This window comes from Bos grunniens, chromosome 11 (genome assembly GCF_055505025.1).
Source record: "Bos grunniens cultivar Pamir isolate PY7600 chromosome 11, Bosgru_T2T1.0, whole genome shotgun sequence".
Lineage (NCBI taxonomy): Eukaryota > Metazoa > Chordata > Mammalia > Artiodactyla > Bovidae > Bos > Bos grunniens.
The window spans coordinates 61,934,302-61,952,103 of NC_141175.1; the positions used below are offsets into that span (position 1 = coordinate 61,934,302).

The 17,802-nt window shown below is 49.7% G+C and overlaps 1 protein-coding gene across 1 annotated transcript; it reads left to right on the forward strand.

The window, feature by feature from the left end:
- Nucleotides 1-5,958: 5,958 nt before the first annotated feature.
- Nucleotides 5,959-15,823, forward strand: ECRG4 (ECRG4 augurin precursor). The gene is made up of 4 exons (XM_086326673.1): nucleotides 5,959-6,596; nucleotides 11,256-11,303; nucleotides 13,222-13,379; nucleotides 15,456-15,823. Exons 1-4 carry the CDS (start codon nucleotides 6,173-6,175, stop codon nucleotides 15,612-15,614), a joined length of 789 nt encoding a protein of 262 aa, XP_086182799.1. The 5' UTR covers nucleotides 5,959-6,172; the 3' UTR covers nucleotides 15,615-15,823.
- Nucleotides 15,824-17,802: the final 1,979 nt, after the last annotated feature.

Here is a 17,802-nt window from a genome sequence, read left to right on the forward strand (position 1 = left end):
CTAGCGTGATCATCTCTAGGTCCATTCATGATGCTATGGCAGATACACAACTGTGTAAAATAAACAACAAGGTCCTACCGTATAGCACAGGGAACTATATTCAATAGCTTGTAATAAACCAGAATGGAAAAGAATATGAAAAATAATGGATTAGAGGTATGTACATAACGGAATCACTTGGCTGTTCACCAGAAATTAACACAACTTTACAAGTCAACTGTACTTTAATGAAAATATTTTAAAATAACTCAGGTTGCATGATAGGGAGTGGGGCTCTAATAAAGACTTTATGTCCACTGACTGGTGCCTGGGGCTACGGGATGGAGGGAAGGTCACAGCATGGTCACACCTGCCATGGTCTTGCAGGGGGTCATCTTATGGCTGTGCCTTGTGAATTTTGTTGTTCCCATGTGGGGCAGGGCCCTTCAAGGAGAAACATGAATAGTGAATAAGGGTAACTGGGGTCCATCCCTGTGACAAGCCCCTTCCCCTCCCCCCAGTCCTGGAGCCGCCCCAGCACTCAGGGCCACCCCACCCCTTCCTGGGCCTGCAGGCAGCTCTGCAAGGGCCAGGTCCTGCTGGGCAGTAAACAGTGACTCAGGATACACATCCCCAGCTTGGAGGGTCTGACAAATGAAATACAAAAATGACTTTAAGCTGCCTCCCTCCTAGTCTGCACCACACACACACACACACACACACAGGGGAGAAAAAAGAGCAAAGACCAAATCTCCCAAAGGAAATAGCTAAATGAGTTCAAACTAGCATGCCAAGATGATATAAACAGCTTTATACCGACCAAAGGTAAAAGGAAATTTCCTGCATAAATATCTCAGGTGACAAGATTCTTGAGCAGAATCTTAAGATGGAGGGACAAAATTTGGCAGAAAGACTTGACCCTCACTCCAGACCATGAGTTTAAAATAAAGAACTCCATGTGAAGGTGTTGATAAACCATCAATCACTTACATAAAGCTTTATCATTCTTGTTCCTAACAATAGTAACCTTGATGGTTTGAGGACCTTAAAATGCCCATTGGGAGATAGCTTTCAAACAGCTGCAAAATCTACCTACAGTCCGCTGCTCCTGACACTTTAGTGTGTGTCCTGCTCCCTTTGCTAGATTGACAGTGTCCTGAGGACTTGAATCTGCCCCTACACATCCCCACGCAGGGCACCCAGCACAGCCTCTTGTCTCTGGGCCGTCTGAGGATGCATAGAGACCAGAGGAGTGTCAGAGCCTGGGCTGAGTCAGCCAACTGACTGACTGGCAAGTCACAGCCTCTGAGACCCAGGTTCCTGAACTGTAAAAGGGGGAAGGGTCACTCCTGCAAGCCCCACAGGTCCTGGGAAGGACTTGGGAATCGGAAAATACCTCTTAGTTGTAGGTTCTGTTTCCAAGGGCAGCCCTTTATGCCTAACAGGTGTCTACACCCTCGGAGGTGACAGAGGCTTGCCTGTGATGGTACCATGGCTACTTCTCCATCTCTGTGAATGGAGGATATCATACTGCTATAACCTAATCAAGAATATTTGTATTTGAGCAGAGTATCTTGAAAGTATGCTGCCTTAGCAGAAGGAATGAATCCCAGATGCTCACATGGGGGCTGGAGGGAGCTGGTTTGAACCACATTTTCAATCTACCCATAAGGCACTAGGGCTTCCCTGATGGCTCAGTGGTGTAGAATCCACCTGCCAATACAGGAGACACAGGAGACACACGTTCCATCCCTGGATCAGGAACATCCCCTGACAGAGGAAATGGCAACCCACTCCAGTATTCTTGCCTGGGAAATCTTATCTTCCACAGGGTAACAAAGAGTAGGACACAACTGAGTGACTAACCACACACACATATAAGGCACTTACACGGCTGTCTTAAAATTCTGTGCTCAGTAATTCACAGCATCAACAAACAATGAAATGAAATAACAGCAAGAACAAAAGCAAACTGGAAGAGCCCAAGCTGCCTGGGGGAGCCCTATGGACTATGTGGTGATAATGCTGTAACTGGGCCCCAAAGAGACCCCAGCAGTGCTCAGTCACTGCTGACCCCTGACCACAGGAGCGAGGCCACAACAAGATCTTGTCCCATCGCTCTGGGATTCAGGGTGTCTCTGTTGAAGGTAATAAGACTATTTTGAGTCATTTCTTAAGGAATGTCACACTGGCTGATGGCCCTGTGGGTCCTGTGGCCCCTGCCCCATCTGTGCCCAGTCCCTGGACACCCACTATGAGGCCTGGTATCCCCACGACCAGGTGTAGAGAGCAAGTCTCTGGCTGCGGTCTTGGTACCCAAGGCTGGGACCCCTCCTGCCTGGAGCAGCTCGCCCCCATGATGATGCCCTCACAAGGACACCATCCTTTGCCTCCAGGTCATCGAACCACTGCTCTGGTTTTATACTGAGAACGTGCATGCTCCCTTCTCCACAGGACAAAGGACTTCAGGCAAAGTGCAGGGGGCTTGCTCCACCGTGGGCAGCTGGGCTACACTCCACCTCAGTGATCTGCTCCAGGTTTCTGGGGTCTCCTCAGCTTTGGTTAAAATGCTACAAATTTAACGTAGGAAGAGACTGGAAACTGGCCCCGTTTAATGTGCAAATCTGTTTTAGTAGCGTCATCTCTTTTTCACCACAGGCCCCTTAGGAATCTGAAGCCCATTTCTTCAAGATGTTGACTGTCTTTATACCACAGCTGGGGATCTCGGTTCACCTTCACTAAGGACCATGTGGCCCAAGGGGTCCCATCACTAAGGTCCACGTTCGCCTATGTTCATCTTTACTAAGAACCACGTGGCCTGAGTGGCCCCATCACTAAAGATCACATCCTCCTGAGGGGCCCCATTACTAAATACCACGTATGTTTATGAGGCGCCATCATTAAGGTCCATGTCCTCCTGAGGGGCCCCATCACTAAAGACCACATCTGTCTATGAGGCACCATCATTAAGGTCCATGTCCTCCTGAGGGGCCCTATGGCTATGGACCATGTGGCCTTTGGAGCACCATCACTAAGGACCACGTCCACTGGAGGGGTCCCATCACGAAGGACCATATCCTCCTGAGGGGTCCCATCACTAAGGGCATCCTCCTGAGGGGCCCCATTGAGGGTCTGTCTGTGGGGTCCTTGGCCCCTCCAGAACCCTGCTAAACGAGCCTTCCCGGGAGCTGAATTGTGCATAATAAGGACTCTGTCCTTCTCAGTATTTTTTTAGGCTGAAAAGAAACTTTCCTGCATTCCCTGCCTTTGGCTTCAGTTAGTTATTTGAAATGGCAAAAGTTATTAAAATTCCAATGTGGGAATTTGCTTAATAAACAGGAAGGGAGTTTTGAGGACCCACCACTGAGTATGCAGATTAACCCTGCACTTGCCAGTTCTGGGGTGTTGGCAGTTTCTACGCTGGCCTTGGAGGAGGGTCTCTACTCAGGGGGCTTTCCTTATACTGTTCCTGGGCTGCTATGCGTTTTTGTTATATGTAACATGTACTTTTTTAATAGCAAACTTAAAATAGACAGAAACATATGAAATGATCTCATTTATACAAGACTTGAGTAACTACAGATTCACCTCTCGATGGCAACATTTATTCATTCACCAAATATTTATTGGGTGTCAGTTTTACAGGGAAACAAAGAAAACAAACAACTTGAAGAGGTCAAAGAGAAATAAAGCAGAAGGAAAAAACCTTGAGGGGAAAAATAGGCCTGGAGGAACTCAGAGGGTAGTATACTCCTGGCCCCAAGGGGAAAGCAGGAGAGACTTCCTGGAGGAGGCAGCATCTGGGCTTGGCCTTGAGAAGTGGGGAGGACAGTGGATTAAAGACGGCCACACATTCTTTGACATCCTCCCACTGAGAAATGGCACCTTTGACCCTCCCCAGAATTTCCCCAGGTGGTGGGCTCTGTGACTGCTCCCATCAACAGCATGGTAGCATTGATGCGGGTCAGTTTCCAGGCCAAGCCCTTAAGGTGTCAGCTGCTTCCTCTTCTTGTCTTTTGGAAGAGCTGATCTTAGAATGCTCTCTCTGGGACCCCTGAGCCTCCCTGCTGCCCCTACCCTAAGGCCCCCATGCTGGACAGGCCACATGTATGCATGTCAGTGGAGCAGAGGCTGAAGGTGGCAGGTGGGTTTTGGTGGGGATGGGGACCCATAACGCACCCTGAGCACTGCTTGCATGAGCATCCCCCAGAAAAACAAAGACCCTTGAGCTTCACTCAGGACAAAGTGGATCAGAATCCCAAGGAATGCAGCCCAGGAACCTGCCTTAACAAGCACCTTGGGACTTTTAGACCCAATCTGAGAAACAGTGGAATGAGGACTAGACCAGCTTCAGTAGAGGGAAGAAGGGGATGGTGGATTTAAGTAAATAGGAAGAAAAGGACTTTTCGAAGCGCTTCATTTTATAAGCAAGTGCAGTTGAACAAGTAAACAAACAGAAAGGAAGGTGGATGTTGGAACAGGCACAGCATCTCCAGCTGGGCACTTGAGCTTGGCAGACCCCAGGAAGGTGGTAGTGGGGAGAGGGTTCTGCTGCTGACACAGGGCTGTCTCCCTGTGAATGAACATGGGGGATTTCATCACACATCACACCTGAGCCTCTTACTGAAGCAGCAGTTATGGCTCCTGGGGCCATCAAAGTCATCTTCCCTCCCCTGCCCTCCTCTACAAGGGAACCCTTCTGTGTTTGTGCAGGAGAAAGAGAAAGAGAGAGAGAAAGCCCAGTCAGTAGGACCCAAGCAATCAAAGACCTGGAAACAGACAAAAGATGGAAACAGACAAAAGACAGAGAGAGAGGAGGATGCAGGGCTTTGTGCGCTGTTACTCATGTTGATAAACGGTACTAATAACGTGTAAGGCAGACGTGAACATGGGAGCCAAAGACATGTCACTCCGGAAGACTGTTTATAGGAATGTCCACTGAACATCTTGAGAAACAGATATTGATAAGGATTGAACTGAATTAAATTGGATTCAATTGACAGTAATGAATCTGATCCTCTTAATCCTTTTAATCATTAGTGTCTTCCTACTGGTAACCAAAAGTATTTATTTTGAGGTTGTTGTTGGTTCTTTTCCTCTTTAAGGAAATGAAAATAAAATACCAATGAAGTGTTTTTAAAAGAGGATTACCTAAGGGACTGCCCTGGCAGTCCAGTGGTTAAGACTTCACCTTTCAATGCAGCAGGGTTCGATCCCTGGTTGGGGAGCTAAGATTTCACATGCATCCATGCCAAAAAACCCAAAGCATAACAGGAGCAATACTGTTACAAATTCAGTAAAGACGTTAAATAATCTTCCCCCCTCAAAACAAGAGGATCGCCTCAAACTAAACTGTTAAGCTACATGTTGGGGTGAGAAGCTGGGAGGAACATCAGCTCCTGCAGAAGTGGGAAGGTAGCAACATCTTTATTGTGAAGTTACATATTTGATCTGCACACTTTTCTGTATTATGTTGTTTAGTCCTGTCGGACTCTTTTCAACCCCATGGACTAGCCCACCAGGCCCCCTCTGTTCATGGGATTCTCCAGACAAGAATACTGGAACCAGTTGCAATTTCCTTCTCCAGGGGATCTTCCCAACCCAGAGATCGAATCCGCGTCTCTTCTACACTGGCAGGCGGATTCTTTACCTGGTAAGCACAGGCTCAGGGTGCGAAGGTGTTAAAGGAGAAGTAGCCGCAGTGTAGATGGGCTTAGAGGGGTTAGTTCCCAGAAGACGCGCCGCCCGCGGGGTCCTCGTGTGTGCACAGGTCAGGGACAGGGGAGGCCGGCTCCAGCTCCCGTGGCCTCACGCGGGTGCCGGGTGCCCCTTTAGTGTGCGTGGATGGGGCACACGATGGAGACGTGTGAACACTTGCGGGGCTCATTCTCTCCTGATTACTGAAAGGCTCGTCTGTCGGAGTCTCTTGAGCGAGATGTTTTCCTGGAATGCAGCTCTGAGCCCAGAGCGTGGAGACTCAAACAGCACGAAGCACAGAGCTGCCAAAGGCATCTTTAGAGCTGCGACGCAAAGCCAGGACATTCCGAAGGCCTGAGCGGGAGGGAGGGAGCGGGCTGGGGGGACCAGGGCGCGCGGTGCGCAGGGGAGGGGACTGTGGTCGGGAGGGCCGGTAGCGGCGAGATCCCGAGGCCTGAGCGGGGACCCTCAGAGCACCCAGCCCTTCCCCCGCTGGATGCCGCGTCCCCTCCCGAGGCAGCCGAACCTCTCTTGCCCTTCGCCCGCGGTCTTTGGCGGCCCAGGCGCCCGCAGCCCCGCAGCCTTGGAGGAGCCGCGGCCGGAGAGAGGGGCGCGGAGACTTGGCACGGACGCTTGGCCCGCGGCCCGTCGGCACAGCGCCCGCCTGCCGGGTCCCGCCCCGGCCCGGACTCGGGGACCGCCCGCGCGTCCAGTACCCTTGAGCGCAGTTCTTCAGGGCGCAGTCCGCTGGCGCCGGGTCCTCCAGAACAAGCGCCTTCCTTATCCTTCCCGCGCAGTGGCCAAGGCGCGCTCATCTCTCTCCAGCGCATCCGCTGCAACCATGGCCACCTCCTCCGCGCGGCCCGCCTTCCTGGTCATGACCGCACTGGCGCTGCTGCTGCTGCTGTGCATGGGCCCAGGTAAGGAGGCAATTTCACGGCGCTAACGCCGAGAGGAGGGCGCGGAGACCAAGGCGTACATCCCGAGTCCTGGCAAGGGCCAAGAGTTGAAAGCGGTCTTGGGTTCTGCCCTTGGGCGGTGGGAAGTGGCAGAGTTCAGGGTCAAGGGCAGGGTTTCAGGTGTTCGCGGCAACCTTGGGAAAAGAGGCGGAGGAGCCTTGGACAGAACGCTAGAGGCAGGGCGCAGTGGGCGCTGTAGGCAGGTGGCACCCAGAACTCAGAGGAGTCAAAAGGCCTTCATCCCCAGGGTCCCTTCCAGGTGTTCCCTTTCTGGCGCCTCGGCTCAGTTAAGTTCCAGGCCTGCAAATCTGCGCGAGCAGGAGCAGGGCCTCACCTCCTCGCTGGGGAAAAGCTCTGAAAGGAGAAATTCTTTAACGTCTCTACTTCTTGGAGGCCCTCTTGAATGGGTTGGCAATCCCAGTTCTTTCCCTAGAAAATGCGCGGATTCACGCACAGGCTGCAGATGAAGTGGGTGGGATGTGGACTTCTGAACCCTGGGAGCCCACAGAACCCACCTTAGGGAGGTTTCACCTTGAGTGCTCACTTCCCTCTTGCCATCCTTTATGGCTCAGGAGTGACCTCCTGCAGGCAGGGGTGCCTTTGCGGGTGTGAGAGGTGGGGTGGTGACCCCAGGTCTACTGGGAAGATTCAAGGGCTGGAAGATGGGAGGGTGACCTGCTCAAGAACCTGAGACTGAAGTTTCTCACACCACAAAGCAGCCAAGCAAGGTGGGTGGAAAGGCAGGACCCCCTTGGTTGCTGAACGTCTGTGTTTTGGGTGGTCAGCACAAGTTGGGAACAGCAAACAGGCCAGAGGAGCAATGGGAGCCCTGGGGGGCATTAGCACAACAGAGGGGCTGGGGTGACTGCTTTTCTAATTTAGGACCACAAGGGAGGCCAGTCAATCACTCCCCATCACCTGATTTATCACCTCCCGCTTGTTCCTCCCATTTTAAGAACCACAACTGAATACAGCAAGTGGACATCAGCTAGAAACCCATTCTTTTCAGGATTTGTATTTTATTTCATTTATACCAAGATTGCAGTGATAGGAGTTGGTTAAAATATTATGGTCATTGAGCTGGAATGTGAAAGTTCTTATGACACCAAATAAAAATCTTTATGTAAAGTCCCCAAGGTGATTTTATGACACCCAAAAGCATTTAGTGGAGAAAGGACCGTTGCCCTTTCTTGATCAGTTTATCATGAGCTTCAAAGGGGGCATTTTAAAATTCCAAACCCGCTGGGAGATCGAATGCCAGGGAGCTAAACTTGATCAACTCAGGAGTGCGTATGAGCACAGCCTAAAAATGGTGACCAGTGATGTTGGGGTAGAAATCCATGATGCTACAAGACAAACCCCACAGCAGCTCATTCGTTCTTTATTCCTTTCTTCAAATAAAGTTAGCGTGGTGTCCACGTTCATGCATTGATATTTACAGTTCAGTGGGCAGTAATTGGCACCATGACATCATTGATATTTATCATTTTAAGACTTGTTCACCCTTTTCAATTGTGTAGCTGAATCTGATGAGGCTCACCTTTCTGGGTTAGTAGTGACACAGATTTGCTAGGAGAAATTGCAGCTTCAGCACAAATGCCACTCAGATGGTAAAGAATCTGCTTGCAATGCGGAAGAGCCAGGTTCAATCATTGGGTCAGGAAGATCCCCTGCAGGAGAGCATGGCAACCCGTTCTAACATTCTTGCCTGGAGAATTCCATAGACAGGAGCCTGGCAAGCTCCAGTCCAAGGGGACGCAAAGAGTCGGGCATGACTGAGCGACAAACACTTTTCACTTTTCCAATGTCTGTTTCAATTCATCAGTATTAAAGTGCTATTACAGAATACAGACAGAGAGGTGGTACTTAATTTGGCAGGCTACTCTGAGTCATTGGAGACTCACATATATTAAGATACTAAAATATGCTCAGATTCGTGCTCTGTCCATGTTGGCAAATGTAGATTCCTTCACTGGCTCTTGAGGTTGGGAGGGAAGCACAGACTGAAAGTGGTCCCACCCCTTGTAACTGAACCTCCTGTGCAGCAGCCTCCCCAGTGCTGACTCACAACTGATGCCCTGGATACCTCTAGTGACTCTGGATGGGAAGCTTCTCTGTTGATTTGCTCCAGCCGTGGGTGGCTGTCCGGTGCTGGCAGCCTGCTGCCCACCCATAGATTTATGGCCCAGTGGCATCTTAGAGCCATCTATCGCTCTGCTCCCAGAAGTTTCTTTCCTCTAGTTTAACATCTATGTGTGTGTTTGTGTGTGTGTGTGTTAGTCACTCAGTCATGTCCAACTTTCTACAGGGCTACAGCCTTGTAGCCCACCAGGCTCCTCTGTCCATGGGATTCTCCAGGCAAGAATACTGGGGTGGGTTGCCATGCCCTCCTCCAGGGGATCTTCCCAACCCAAGGATCGAACCTGGGTCTCCTGCATTGGCAGGCAGATTCTTTACCGTCTGAGCCACAAGGGAAGCCCCAGTTAAACATCTAAATTCCTTTAATTTGTTATCATACACACGCACAGGCCGTTTGTTCCTCTTGGACTTTTTCCTCTTTCTAAACCTTTTTCCTTTTGCCAGAACTCCTGTTTTCCTGTGACCATCTGAAGGTCACATGTTAGCACCTGAACCAAATAGTAAAAGAGGTGGGCTGATCAGAGACAAGCTGAAACACAGGCAGGACAAGTATTTCCTTTTTGCAAGACGCTCTTCTTTTATTTACACGGCCTAAAATTGTACCTGCTTTTTAAACAACTGCATCTCTGTAGACTGACTGGAAGTGTAGATGATAATTCTGAATTCAGACCACTGCCCACTTAGCCCACCGCCCAGAGACACCAGCCCTCCTCTGAAGACACGAGGGTGGCCCCACTGTGTTCTCCTCTTGCAGTGGGATCCCTAGAGTTCCCCCCAGACCTGGCTCCCTATTCTAAAGGCAGGTGGGAGGCACCCAAATTCAAACACCTGTGGGGGGCTTGAGAGGTAAAGTGCTGTTTACACACCCCGGGGTCTGCCAAGTGACCTGGGTCTGGAAACATTCAAATACTAAATCCGTAAACATGGGGCACCTAAGAAAACACACTTGCAGGTCACGTGTAGCGGTGAGCAGCCAATTTGTGACTTTTGCCTACAAATGTGTTTTTTTCCTCCCCAACTACATAATAAATTTTTTAAGCAGAGTTTCTTAGTCTTCTTTGGGCCCCACACACTTCTGAAAGTTTGGCTGGAGCTCTGGCTCCTATTCCCAGAAGACCACACCTTTGCAGTTGCAAATTGGTCCATAGTTGGGGAGGGCAGGACCTGCTGAAGGATGGATACCACCATCTCAGCATCTCCATCCTTGGGCCAGACTGTGGCTCATACACCTAAGGATGCTCTGCTCAGTCTTTACAAGGCTATGCTCTCTCCCAGAGCCTCTGGTTCCCCTTCCACAGGACAAGCCTCATTCCTGTAAGTAGCACTCAGAGACCAGAGGCTTCCACAGTCTTCAAACCAGCTCACAGGCCAGAGGGTACGTTTCATGAGATCAAACTCATCATTTCCTATTAAACAATTGGGCAGGTTATAAACACTTCTAGATCTGAATACAAACCACAGTAAATGGTACAAATGATGCCTGATTGTAAGACAGTGAGGGCAAGTAACGATACAGGGCTGAACTTTGAGAGCACTGAGGCACGTTCCTCGGCTTGTGGTAGAGAAAGCCCACTTCTGCCTTCATCTTCTCACGACTGCCATCTGTGTGGTGTCACCTCTTCTTGTAAGGACATCAGTAGTTGGATTTAGAGCCCAGCCTAAACCCAGCATCATGTTACCTCCGGACCCTTAACTCATTGCATCTGCAAAGACCTTATTTTCAAATAGCTTCCCACGCTGAGGTTCTGAGTGCTATGAATTTGGGGGGACACTATTCAGTAAAGTCTGCAGGCGGGTACGTATGACAGATAACTGCCTGAATATTATTTAATTTTTTTGAAGTTTTATACTAGCATATGGGCTTCCCAGGTGGCTCAATGCTAAAGTTTCAGCCTGCCAATGCAGGATTTGATCCAGGGTTCAATCCCTGGGTGAGAAAGATCTCCTGAAGGAAGAAATGGCAACTCCTCACTCCAGTATTCTTGCCTAGAGAATCGCATGGACAGAGGAGCCTGGTAGGCTACAGTCCATGGGGTCACAAAGAGTCGGACACGACTGAACAACTGAGCACGCATGTATACATAGCCAGTTAACAATGTTGTGATAGTTTCAGGTGAACAACAGAGGGACTCAGCCATGCATGCAATACACATGTATCTCTTCTCCGCCTAACTCCTGGTGACTGCCTGAATACTATGATAGAAGGGCTCAAAGGACAATGTTACTTTTCCTGGAGAACAGTTCAGATGGTCTCCAGTAGCTCAAAGTGTCCAGCTCAGCCATAATCCTTGTCACCAGTTTGAGCAACGGGCAGCCTGAATGGCCTTTTCTACATAACAGGAAATGCAGCAAGCATTGGATACCAAGTTGCCAAAGCAGGATAGAGGCATGAAGTGAGTTTTTTCCAATGTGGATTTTTGCATGTGAGAAATTTAAGGGTTCAGTACAATCCTGAAATGATTTCTGTCTTCATTCCTTTAGGCGGCATAAGTGGAAACAAACTCAAGTTGCTGCTTCGGAAACGAGAAGGTAAATACAGCCTACATGGATAAGGGGGCATTCTTCAGCGGGTTGCAGGGAAATGGGGATGTTGATGTGTTCACTGGAGGCTTGTGTTTGGAAAATGAAAAGTGTTTACTTCTTAAAAGGTTAGCAGATAGAAGGGGTGGTTCTGTGGGGATGTGGTGCGGTATTTCATCAGATAAATATTATTGCCAGTTAATGCTTCTCTGAAAGCTGTCAGTGTAGATTCAGAAATAAAAGGAACAGAGCGGCAGTGTTCAGGGAAGGCTGTTTTAGAACCCTGGTGCCCTTTAGAGCACATGCCTGAGTCTGGAGCACACACTGCCTTAGTCCTGGGGTAGCGCAGAGTGGGCTTGTGGGCGTCCTCTGTATCCAGGTGGCCCTTGGGAAAGGGTTAACCAGAAAGATTTGTGTTGCTGACACCTGTTGTGAAGAACATGCCTCAGGGAGTGGTGGTAGCACATGAACAGTCTGGGAGCCATGCAGGTGAGTCCTGGCCCCTGCAGCGGGTTCCGTCACCCTGTGGTCCTGTCAACACCATTCTCCCTCAGAACATGTGTCTTCACCTGGAAAACAGGAAGTTATCTGTCCCTTAGAGTGAAGACTAAATTTCTGAGGTGAACTTTTAGCCACTTATTCTTTTCCCTGAGTTAATGGGGCTCCAGGAGGTTGAATTTGAAGTCTGTTCCCCGCTGTGGGGCCCCGGTGCTTATGCAGCTACTTCCCAGGGGGTCTGCAGTGACCCCTCCACCTGACACACACCTGCTGAGCACATGTGGCTCCTCTCGGTATGGAGAGGGACTCCCAGCATCTCCCCAGCTCTTCCAGCCGCTTCTGAGGCCTTCGTCCACCCCTGACCTCCCAGGCCCCTCAGACGGCCCCTTCCCTGGGCTGAGCAGCCATCTCCCAGGGATACCAGGGCTGATGGGAGTTCTGGCAGGGCCACCTGTGCAAGGGATACCAGAGAGAAAGTGACGGAGAAAATCAGGACTCCTCTGTGTATATCTTCAGCGTTTATCCAGCTCAAGCCAAGAAACATATACTGAGCACCTACTATGTGTGAAACAGTGTGACAGGCCCAGAGGGAAATGCCCAGACGAGCAGGTGGAGAGAATACAAACGTGCTGGTATTTACCCACGTGAGCAAGGACACAAGCGCACTTGACTTCCTTTTCCTGTGCAGCCTCCATGCCAACCTCAAGGCAAAGACCATCCATCCAGCGTCACAGATGAGGGAACAGGGGCTCAGAGGCAGTCAGCAGGGCCAGCCCAGGACCCAGAGCTTCCCTGAGTGTATCTGCAGGAGTGGGGCCCTTTCAGCACTGAGCCCATGAGAGAAGGCATTCAGGGAAGCCGTGGGAAAGGTAGGGTCACCCCATTAAGAGGCAGTCCAATCATCAGTGGTCACACAGTGGGACCCCAAGTGGCACCGCTTGTCCCCACAGCCCCTGCTGGACTTGCCTGGCTGGCCGGCCCAGGGCCCCTTGTTCCAGCTCTCTCTCCCCTGGACTCCTAAGCAGCCCCAGAGGGCTCTTGTTTACTTGGATAGTGAACACCCACCAGGCAGCACTGGATACACTGTGGTTTCCTGACAGCAGAGCCCACAAGGAAGCACCAGCCCCTGTCCAGGGCTGGACCTGGGTCTGGGTGTGGCCAGGGGCTGCAGAGGAGGAGCTGAATTCGGTTCTTGCCCCAACCCCAGGCCTGTGATATGGCAGTGCCCAGAGGGCAGGGCTGGCTACCCCAGAGCCCAGGGTGGGACCTAGTGAGGGAGCCCCCACTGTACCCGTGTCCTGCAGGAAGGATATGCCAGACAGAGCATCTCCTGCCAGGCAGGGTGGGAGGGGATGTGGAAGAGCAATTCACCCCAGTGAGGAAAGAAATCATCTTTGTACTTGGTGGTGGGGGGTACCCCTTGTTTCAGCCCCTGCTCCCACTACGACCCCGGTGGCTGTCCAGGAGAGCAGAGCCAAGGAGTTCCTGAGCAGCCTTAGGAGGCCCAAGCGGCAGCTGTGGGACCGCTCGAGGCCAGAGGTGCAGCAATGGTACCAGCACTTCCTGTACCTGGGCTTCGATGAGGCGGTGGGTGTCCTGGCTCCCTCGGCAGGAGGGGTGGGCCTGGGAGAGTGGGGGCTGGTGCAGACACCTGGCTTCCCCTGGTGGGGATGAGGGTTGAGGGGGTAGAGGCCTGGATCCTGTGGGGGTAGGTGGGACAGAGGGCTGGCTTCCTACAGGACAGAGTGGAGGTGAGGGGCAGAAGCCTGGGTCTTCCTGAGGGAATGGGGGTTGGGGGACAGAGGCCTGGATTCCCATGAGGGTTGAGGGTGGAGGGGGGGAAAGGAGGCTGGCTTTCTACAGGGCAGGGTTGGGGGGCAGAGGCTGGGCTCTGCCTGGGGGGATGAGGGTTGGGTGGGGGCGGGGGAGAGGCGTGGATTCCCACCAGATGGTGGGAGGGCATGCAGGGAAACGGGCAGAGAATGAAGTTCTGTTATTTGCCCTGAAGTCAAAGCCAGAGCTGCCAGGCACTGGACTACGTGACCGTCAGGTATACGGTGTTGGTTGGAATTTTCCACCCCGCTGTGCCCAATGGGATCCCTCCCATCAGGGTTTCGTAGCAGAATTCCAGAGACTTCCCTGCCCGGAGAGGCTGGGACTTAGATTCAGGGAGAGTCTGATTTTCCTAGGAACCCTCTGACCATATCTGTATGGTTTTATCTGAGTGTGAGTAAATGTGAGGATCCAGTAAGGTTCTAACATGCATAGATGGGACTAGAAGGACATGCACCCAGACACCAGTAGGGATTGGGAGTGGAAATAGCCCCTTTCTCTTTGTCTCCCTCCCACCGTGCTTTTGTAAAATGTGAGTCTGCATTATTTCTGTATTTATAAAATATTTTTTAAGTTTTTTGAAAAAAAGTTATTTTAAGGCAAAACCTTAAACAAGATTATAAAATTAGGAAAACCAAAGAATGAGGCTACTACCCTATGTGACAAACTGCAGTATTGTGAGTCAAGCAAGCCATCTTCTTTTGAAAGCAGAGACTGGTGGGGGTGGTAAGGGTGGTGGAGGTCGCAGCCCCAGGCCAAGCAGATGAAGAAGGTGGAATTGTGCCCATGTAGTCAGTGTTTGTGGCCTGAGTTGGTGCACCAGATCTGTTTGAGCATCACTACAGTTGTGAGAGAGTCACCACCAGACACTCCCTGAGGCTGCAGTATGATTCTGTTCACCACCATTTACTAAGCCCTGTGCAGCAGCCCAGGCAGGACTGGGGGTCAGCGTCTGCCACACTAGACTCCTAGTGCTGGGGGCAGGCCCAGTTGTTACTGCATTGGGCAGATGTCCGCTTTCTTTACCAAAAAAGAGAAGAATGCTGAAGTCTGGGGTATATTCAGAACTCGCAGGTAGGGGTTCAGGGGAAGGGGTGTATATGCCTTTGGGGACTAGGCTTTCAGCAGTGCTCTCCTGCTGGTTAGAACTGACCTCTGGCCCAGGGATGCTGTAGGCAGGAGTAATTATTTTTTTAAGTACTATTTATTAGTTTTTATTGAAGTACAGTTGAAAAGTACTCTCTTATTGAAGTACGCTTGAAAGTCCCTTGAACTGCAAGGGGATCAAACCAGTCAATCCTAAAGGAAATTAACCTAGAATATTCACTGGAAGGACTGATGCTGAAGCTGAAGCTCCAGTACTTTGGCCACCTGATGACTCACTAGAAAAGACCCTGATGCTGGGAAAGATTGAGAGCAGGAGAAGGGGGAAACAGAGGATGAGATGGTTAGACAGTATCACTGACTCAATGGACACGACTTTGAACAAGCTCTAGGAGATAGTGAAGGTCAGGAAAAGCCTGGTGTGCTGCAGTTCACGGGGTCACAAGGAGTTGGACATGACTTAGTGACTGAACAACAGTTGATTGTTGTTAATGTTAGTTTCAGATACACACGCACATATATATATGTTTTCGGGTTCTTTTCCCTTATAGTTACCACAGGATATTGAATATAGTTCCTCCTTGTGCTGTACAGTAGGACCTTGTTGCAGGAGTTTCTATTAGGGGTCATTCATTGTTAAAGAAAAACACCAGAGAAACACCACCAGTAAAATGTGCTCTGGGAAGTGGTGTCTTTAATCCCATCCTTTCTCACCCTCTTCTCCAGAAATTTGAGGATGACATCAGCTATTGGCTGAATAGAAATCGGAATGGGCACGACTACTACGATTACTACCAGCGCCACTATGATGAGGATGCGGCCATTGGCCCCCGGAGTGCCCACAGCTTCCGGCACGGAGCCAGCGTGAACTATGACGACTACTGACCACCCCTTCGGGCAGGTTCAGGCCGTGGGCTCCGCACAGCTCTTGGGCTGTGTCTGCCATGTCTAGTCTTGGCCCATCTTCCCTACTCGCTTTCTATGGCCAGAAAGGAAGCATTAACACAGAGAATATAAAGGCCTTTCAAGAGTCCATGCAAGTTCCTAACACTGCATTCCATTTAAAACTATAAATAAAAGCATTTTGTTTAAAAGTCTGAGTTTGAAAGTTTGAATGAAACTTAAGCTGGCGAGAGTTTTCCTTCCCTGGATGTTTCTCAACCTCTCAGAGGCACCAAGTGTGACCCCCTCCAAGAGTCCCTACCATCCCAAGCCATGGGACGGAGCAGGGGTCTTCAGTGTGTTAGAATTCAGTCCACACTAAATGCAAACAAACAAGCAAAACCCAGCAAGAAAATTTATTGGAAATCATTTAAGATCACAGAACACAGTTTGGAGGATCTAATCATTGATGTGGTTTTGCAAGTTTGATTGCTCTTCCATGGCCTGAGCCAGAACCGGACCTATTTAATATTATTAGGCAGGAAAAATGGGTAATATAAAAACCACTAAAGTTCGGTTGACTTCAGAGCTTCACTTACCTTAAGAAATTGAACCTTGTCTAATGAATCCAAGATTTAAGAATATACTTTGCATCGTGTTTAAGCAACCTGAGTGAATGGAAAAGTGGGGGTGGGTGAAGGGAGGGGAGGGAGATAGGGGGGGTGACACCTGCAGAGGGGACGGGCCCTCAGCATGGCTCTTGTACTCACAGACTCTGACAGCCTGCTGGAAGCTTTCTCACAAAACTGCTACGTGATTTGTACATAATCTCTGAGACACCACAATATTCACAGGCTGCAGGTAATGAACCCCTGGGCTTGGTGGCAGATACCGGCTTAATGAGAGCAGTGTTTCTGGAAAATCCTTTGGAATCCCTACAACTTTTAAAAATTGGTGGTAAAACACACACAACATAAAATCCCCCGTTTTGAGCATTTTTTGGTGCACAGTTCAGGTGCATTAAGTTCATTCACATTGTTGTGCAACTGTCACCAATCTCCATCTCCAGAGCAATCATCTTCCCCAAAAAGGTACTCTGTCCATGAAACCGTAAGTCCCCAGCCCCGCTCCACCTTCTTTCTGTCTGCATGGATTGGACTCCTCTAGGGACCTCCTGTAAGTGGAATCATACAGTATTCGTCTTTTGTTACTGACTCAATATTTCACTGAGCATTATGTCCTCAAGTTTCATCCCCCTTGTAGCATACCAAGTTTCTTCCCTTTTTAAGGCTGAGGAATATTCTATTTTGTGTGCAGACCACTCTTTGTTTATCTACCAACAGATACTGGGTTCCTTCCACCTCCCAGCTGGTGTGACTAATGTTGTGAACACAGTCTGTAAATACCTCTTTCTGTCCCCACTTTCAGTACTTTGGGGCACATACCCAGAAGTAGAATTATTGGATCATAAAGTAATTTGTTTTGCTTTTTGAGGAACCACCATTTGTTTTCCACATCAGCTGTACTATTTTATATTTTAATATAAAAGAGTTGTAATTTGCTGTTCAGTCGCTCAGTCATATCCGATTCTTTGTGACCCCACGGACTGCAGCACGCCAGGCTTCCCTGTCCATCACCAACTCCCAGAGCTTGCTCAAACTCATGTCCATTGAGTTGGTGATGCCGTCCAACCATCTCATCCTCTGTCATACCCTTTTCCTCTTGCCTTCAATCTTTTCCAGCATTAGGATCTTTTCTAATGAATCAGCTCTTCATATCAGGTGGCCTAACTATTGGAGCTTCAGCATCAGTCCTTCCAATGAATATTCAGGACTGATTTCCTTTAGGATTGACTAGTTTGATCTCCTTGCAGTCCAGGGGACGCTCAAGAGTCTTCTCCAATACCACAGTTCAAAAACATCAATTCTTTGGCACTCAGCTTTCTTTATAGTCCAACTCTCACATCCATATATGTCTGCTGGAAAAACTACAGCCTTGACTAGATGGACCTTTGTTAGCAAAGTAATGTCTCTGCTATTTACCATCAGGGAAGCCCAAGAGTTGTAATAGGAAAGAGCTTTTGTGTTCTGTACAAGTTAGTCACTGAAGGGATGTTGCCTTTAAGCCTATATTATACATAATGGCCCATCTTGGGCACCCCTGCCTCCCAGATAATAAGCATAAAGCTAAA

Bases quoted from the DNA above. Each gene is read 5' to 3' on its own strand.
- ECRG4 (XM_086326673.1), top strand. From the start codon at position 6,173: ATGCCGCGTCCCCTCCCGAGGCAGCCGAACCTCTCTTGCCCTTCGCCC. The intron at 6,597-11,255 runs GTAAGGAGGCAA...TCATTCCTTTAG, and splicing joins GCTGCTGTGCATGGGCCCAG to GCGGCATAAGTGGAAACAAA. The intron at 13,380-15,455 runs GTGGGTGTCCTG...CCTCTTCTCCAG, and splicing joins ACCTGGGCTTCGATGAGGCG to AAATTTGAGGATGACATCAG.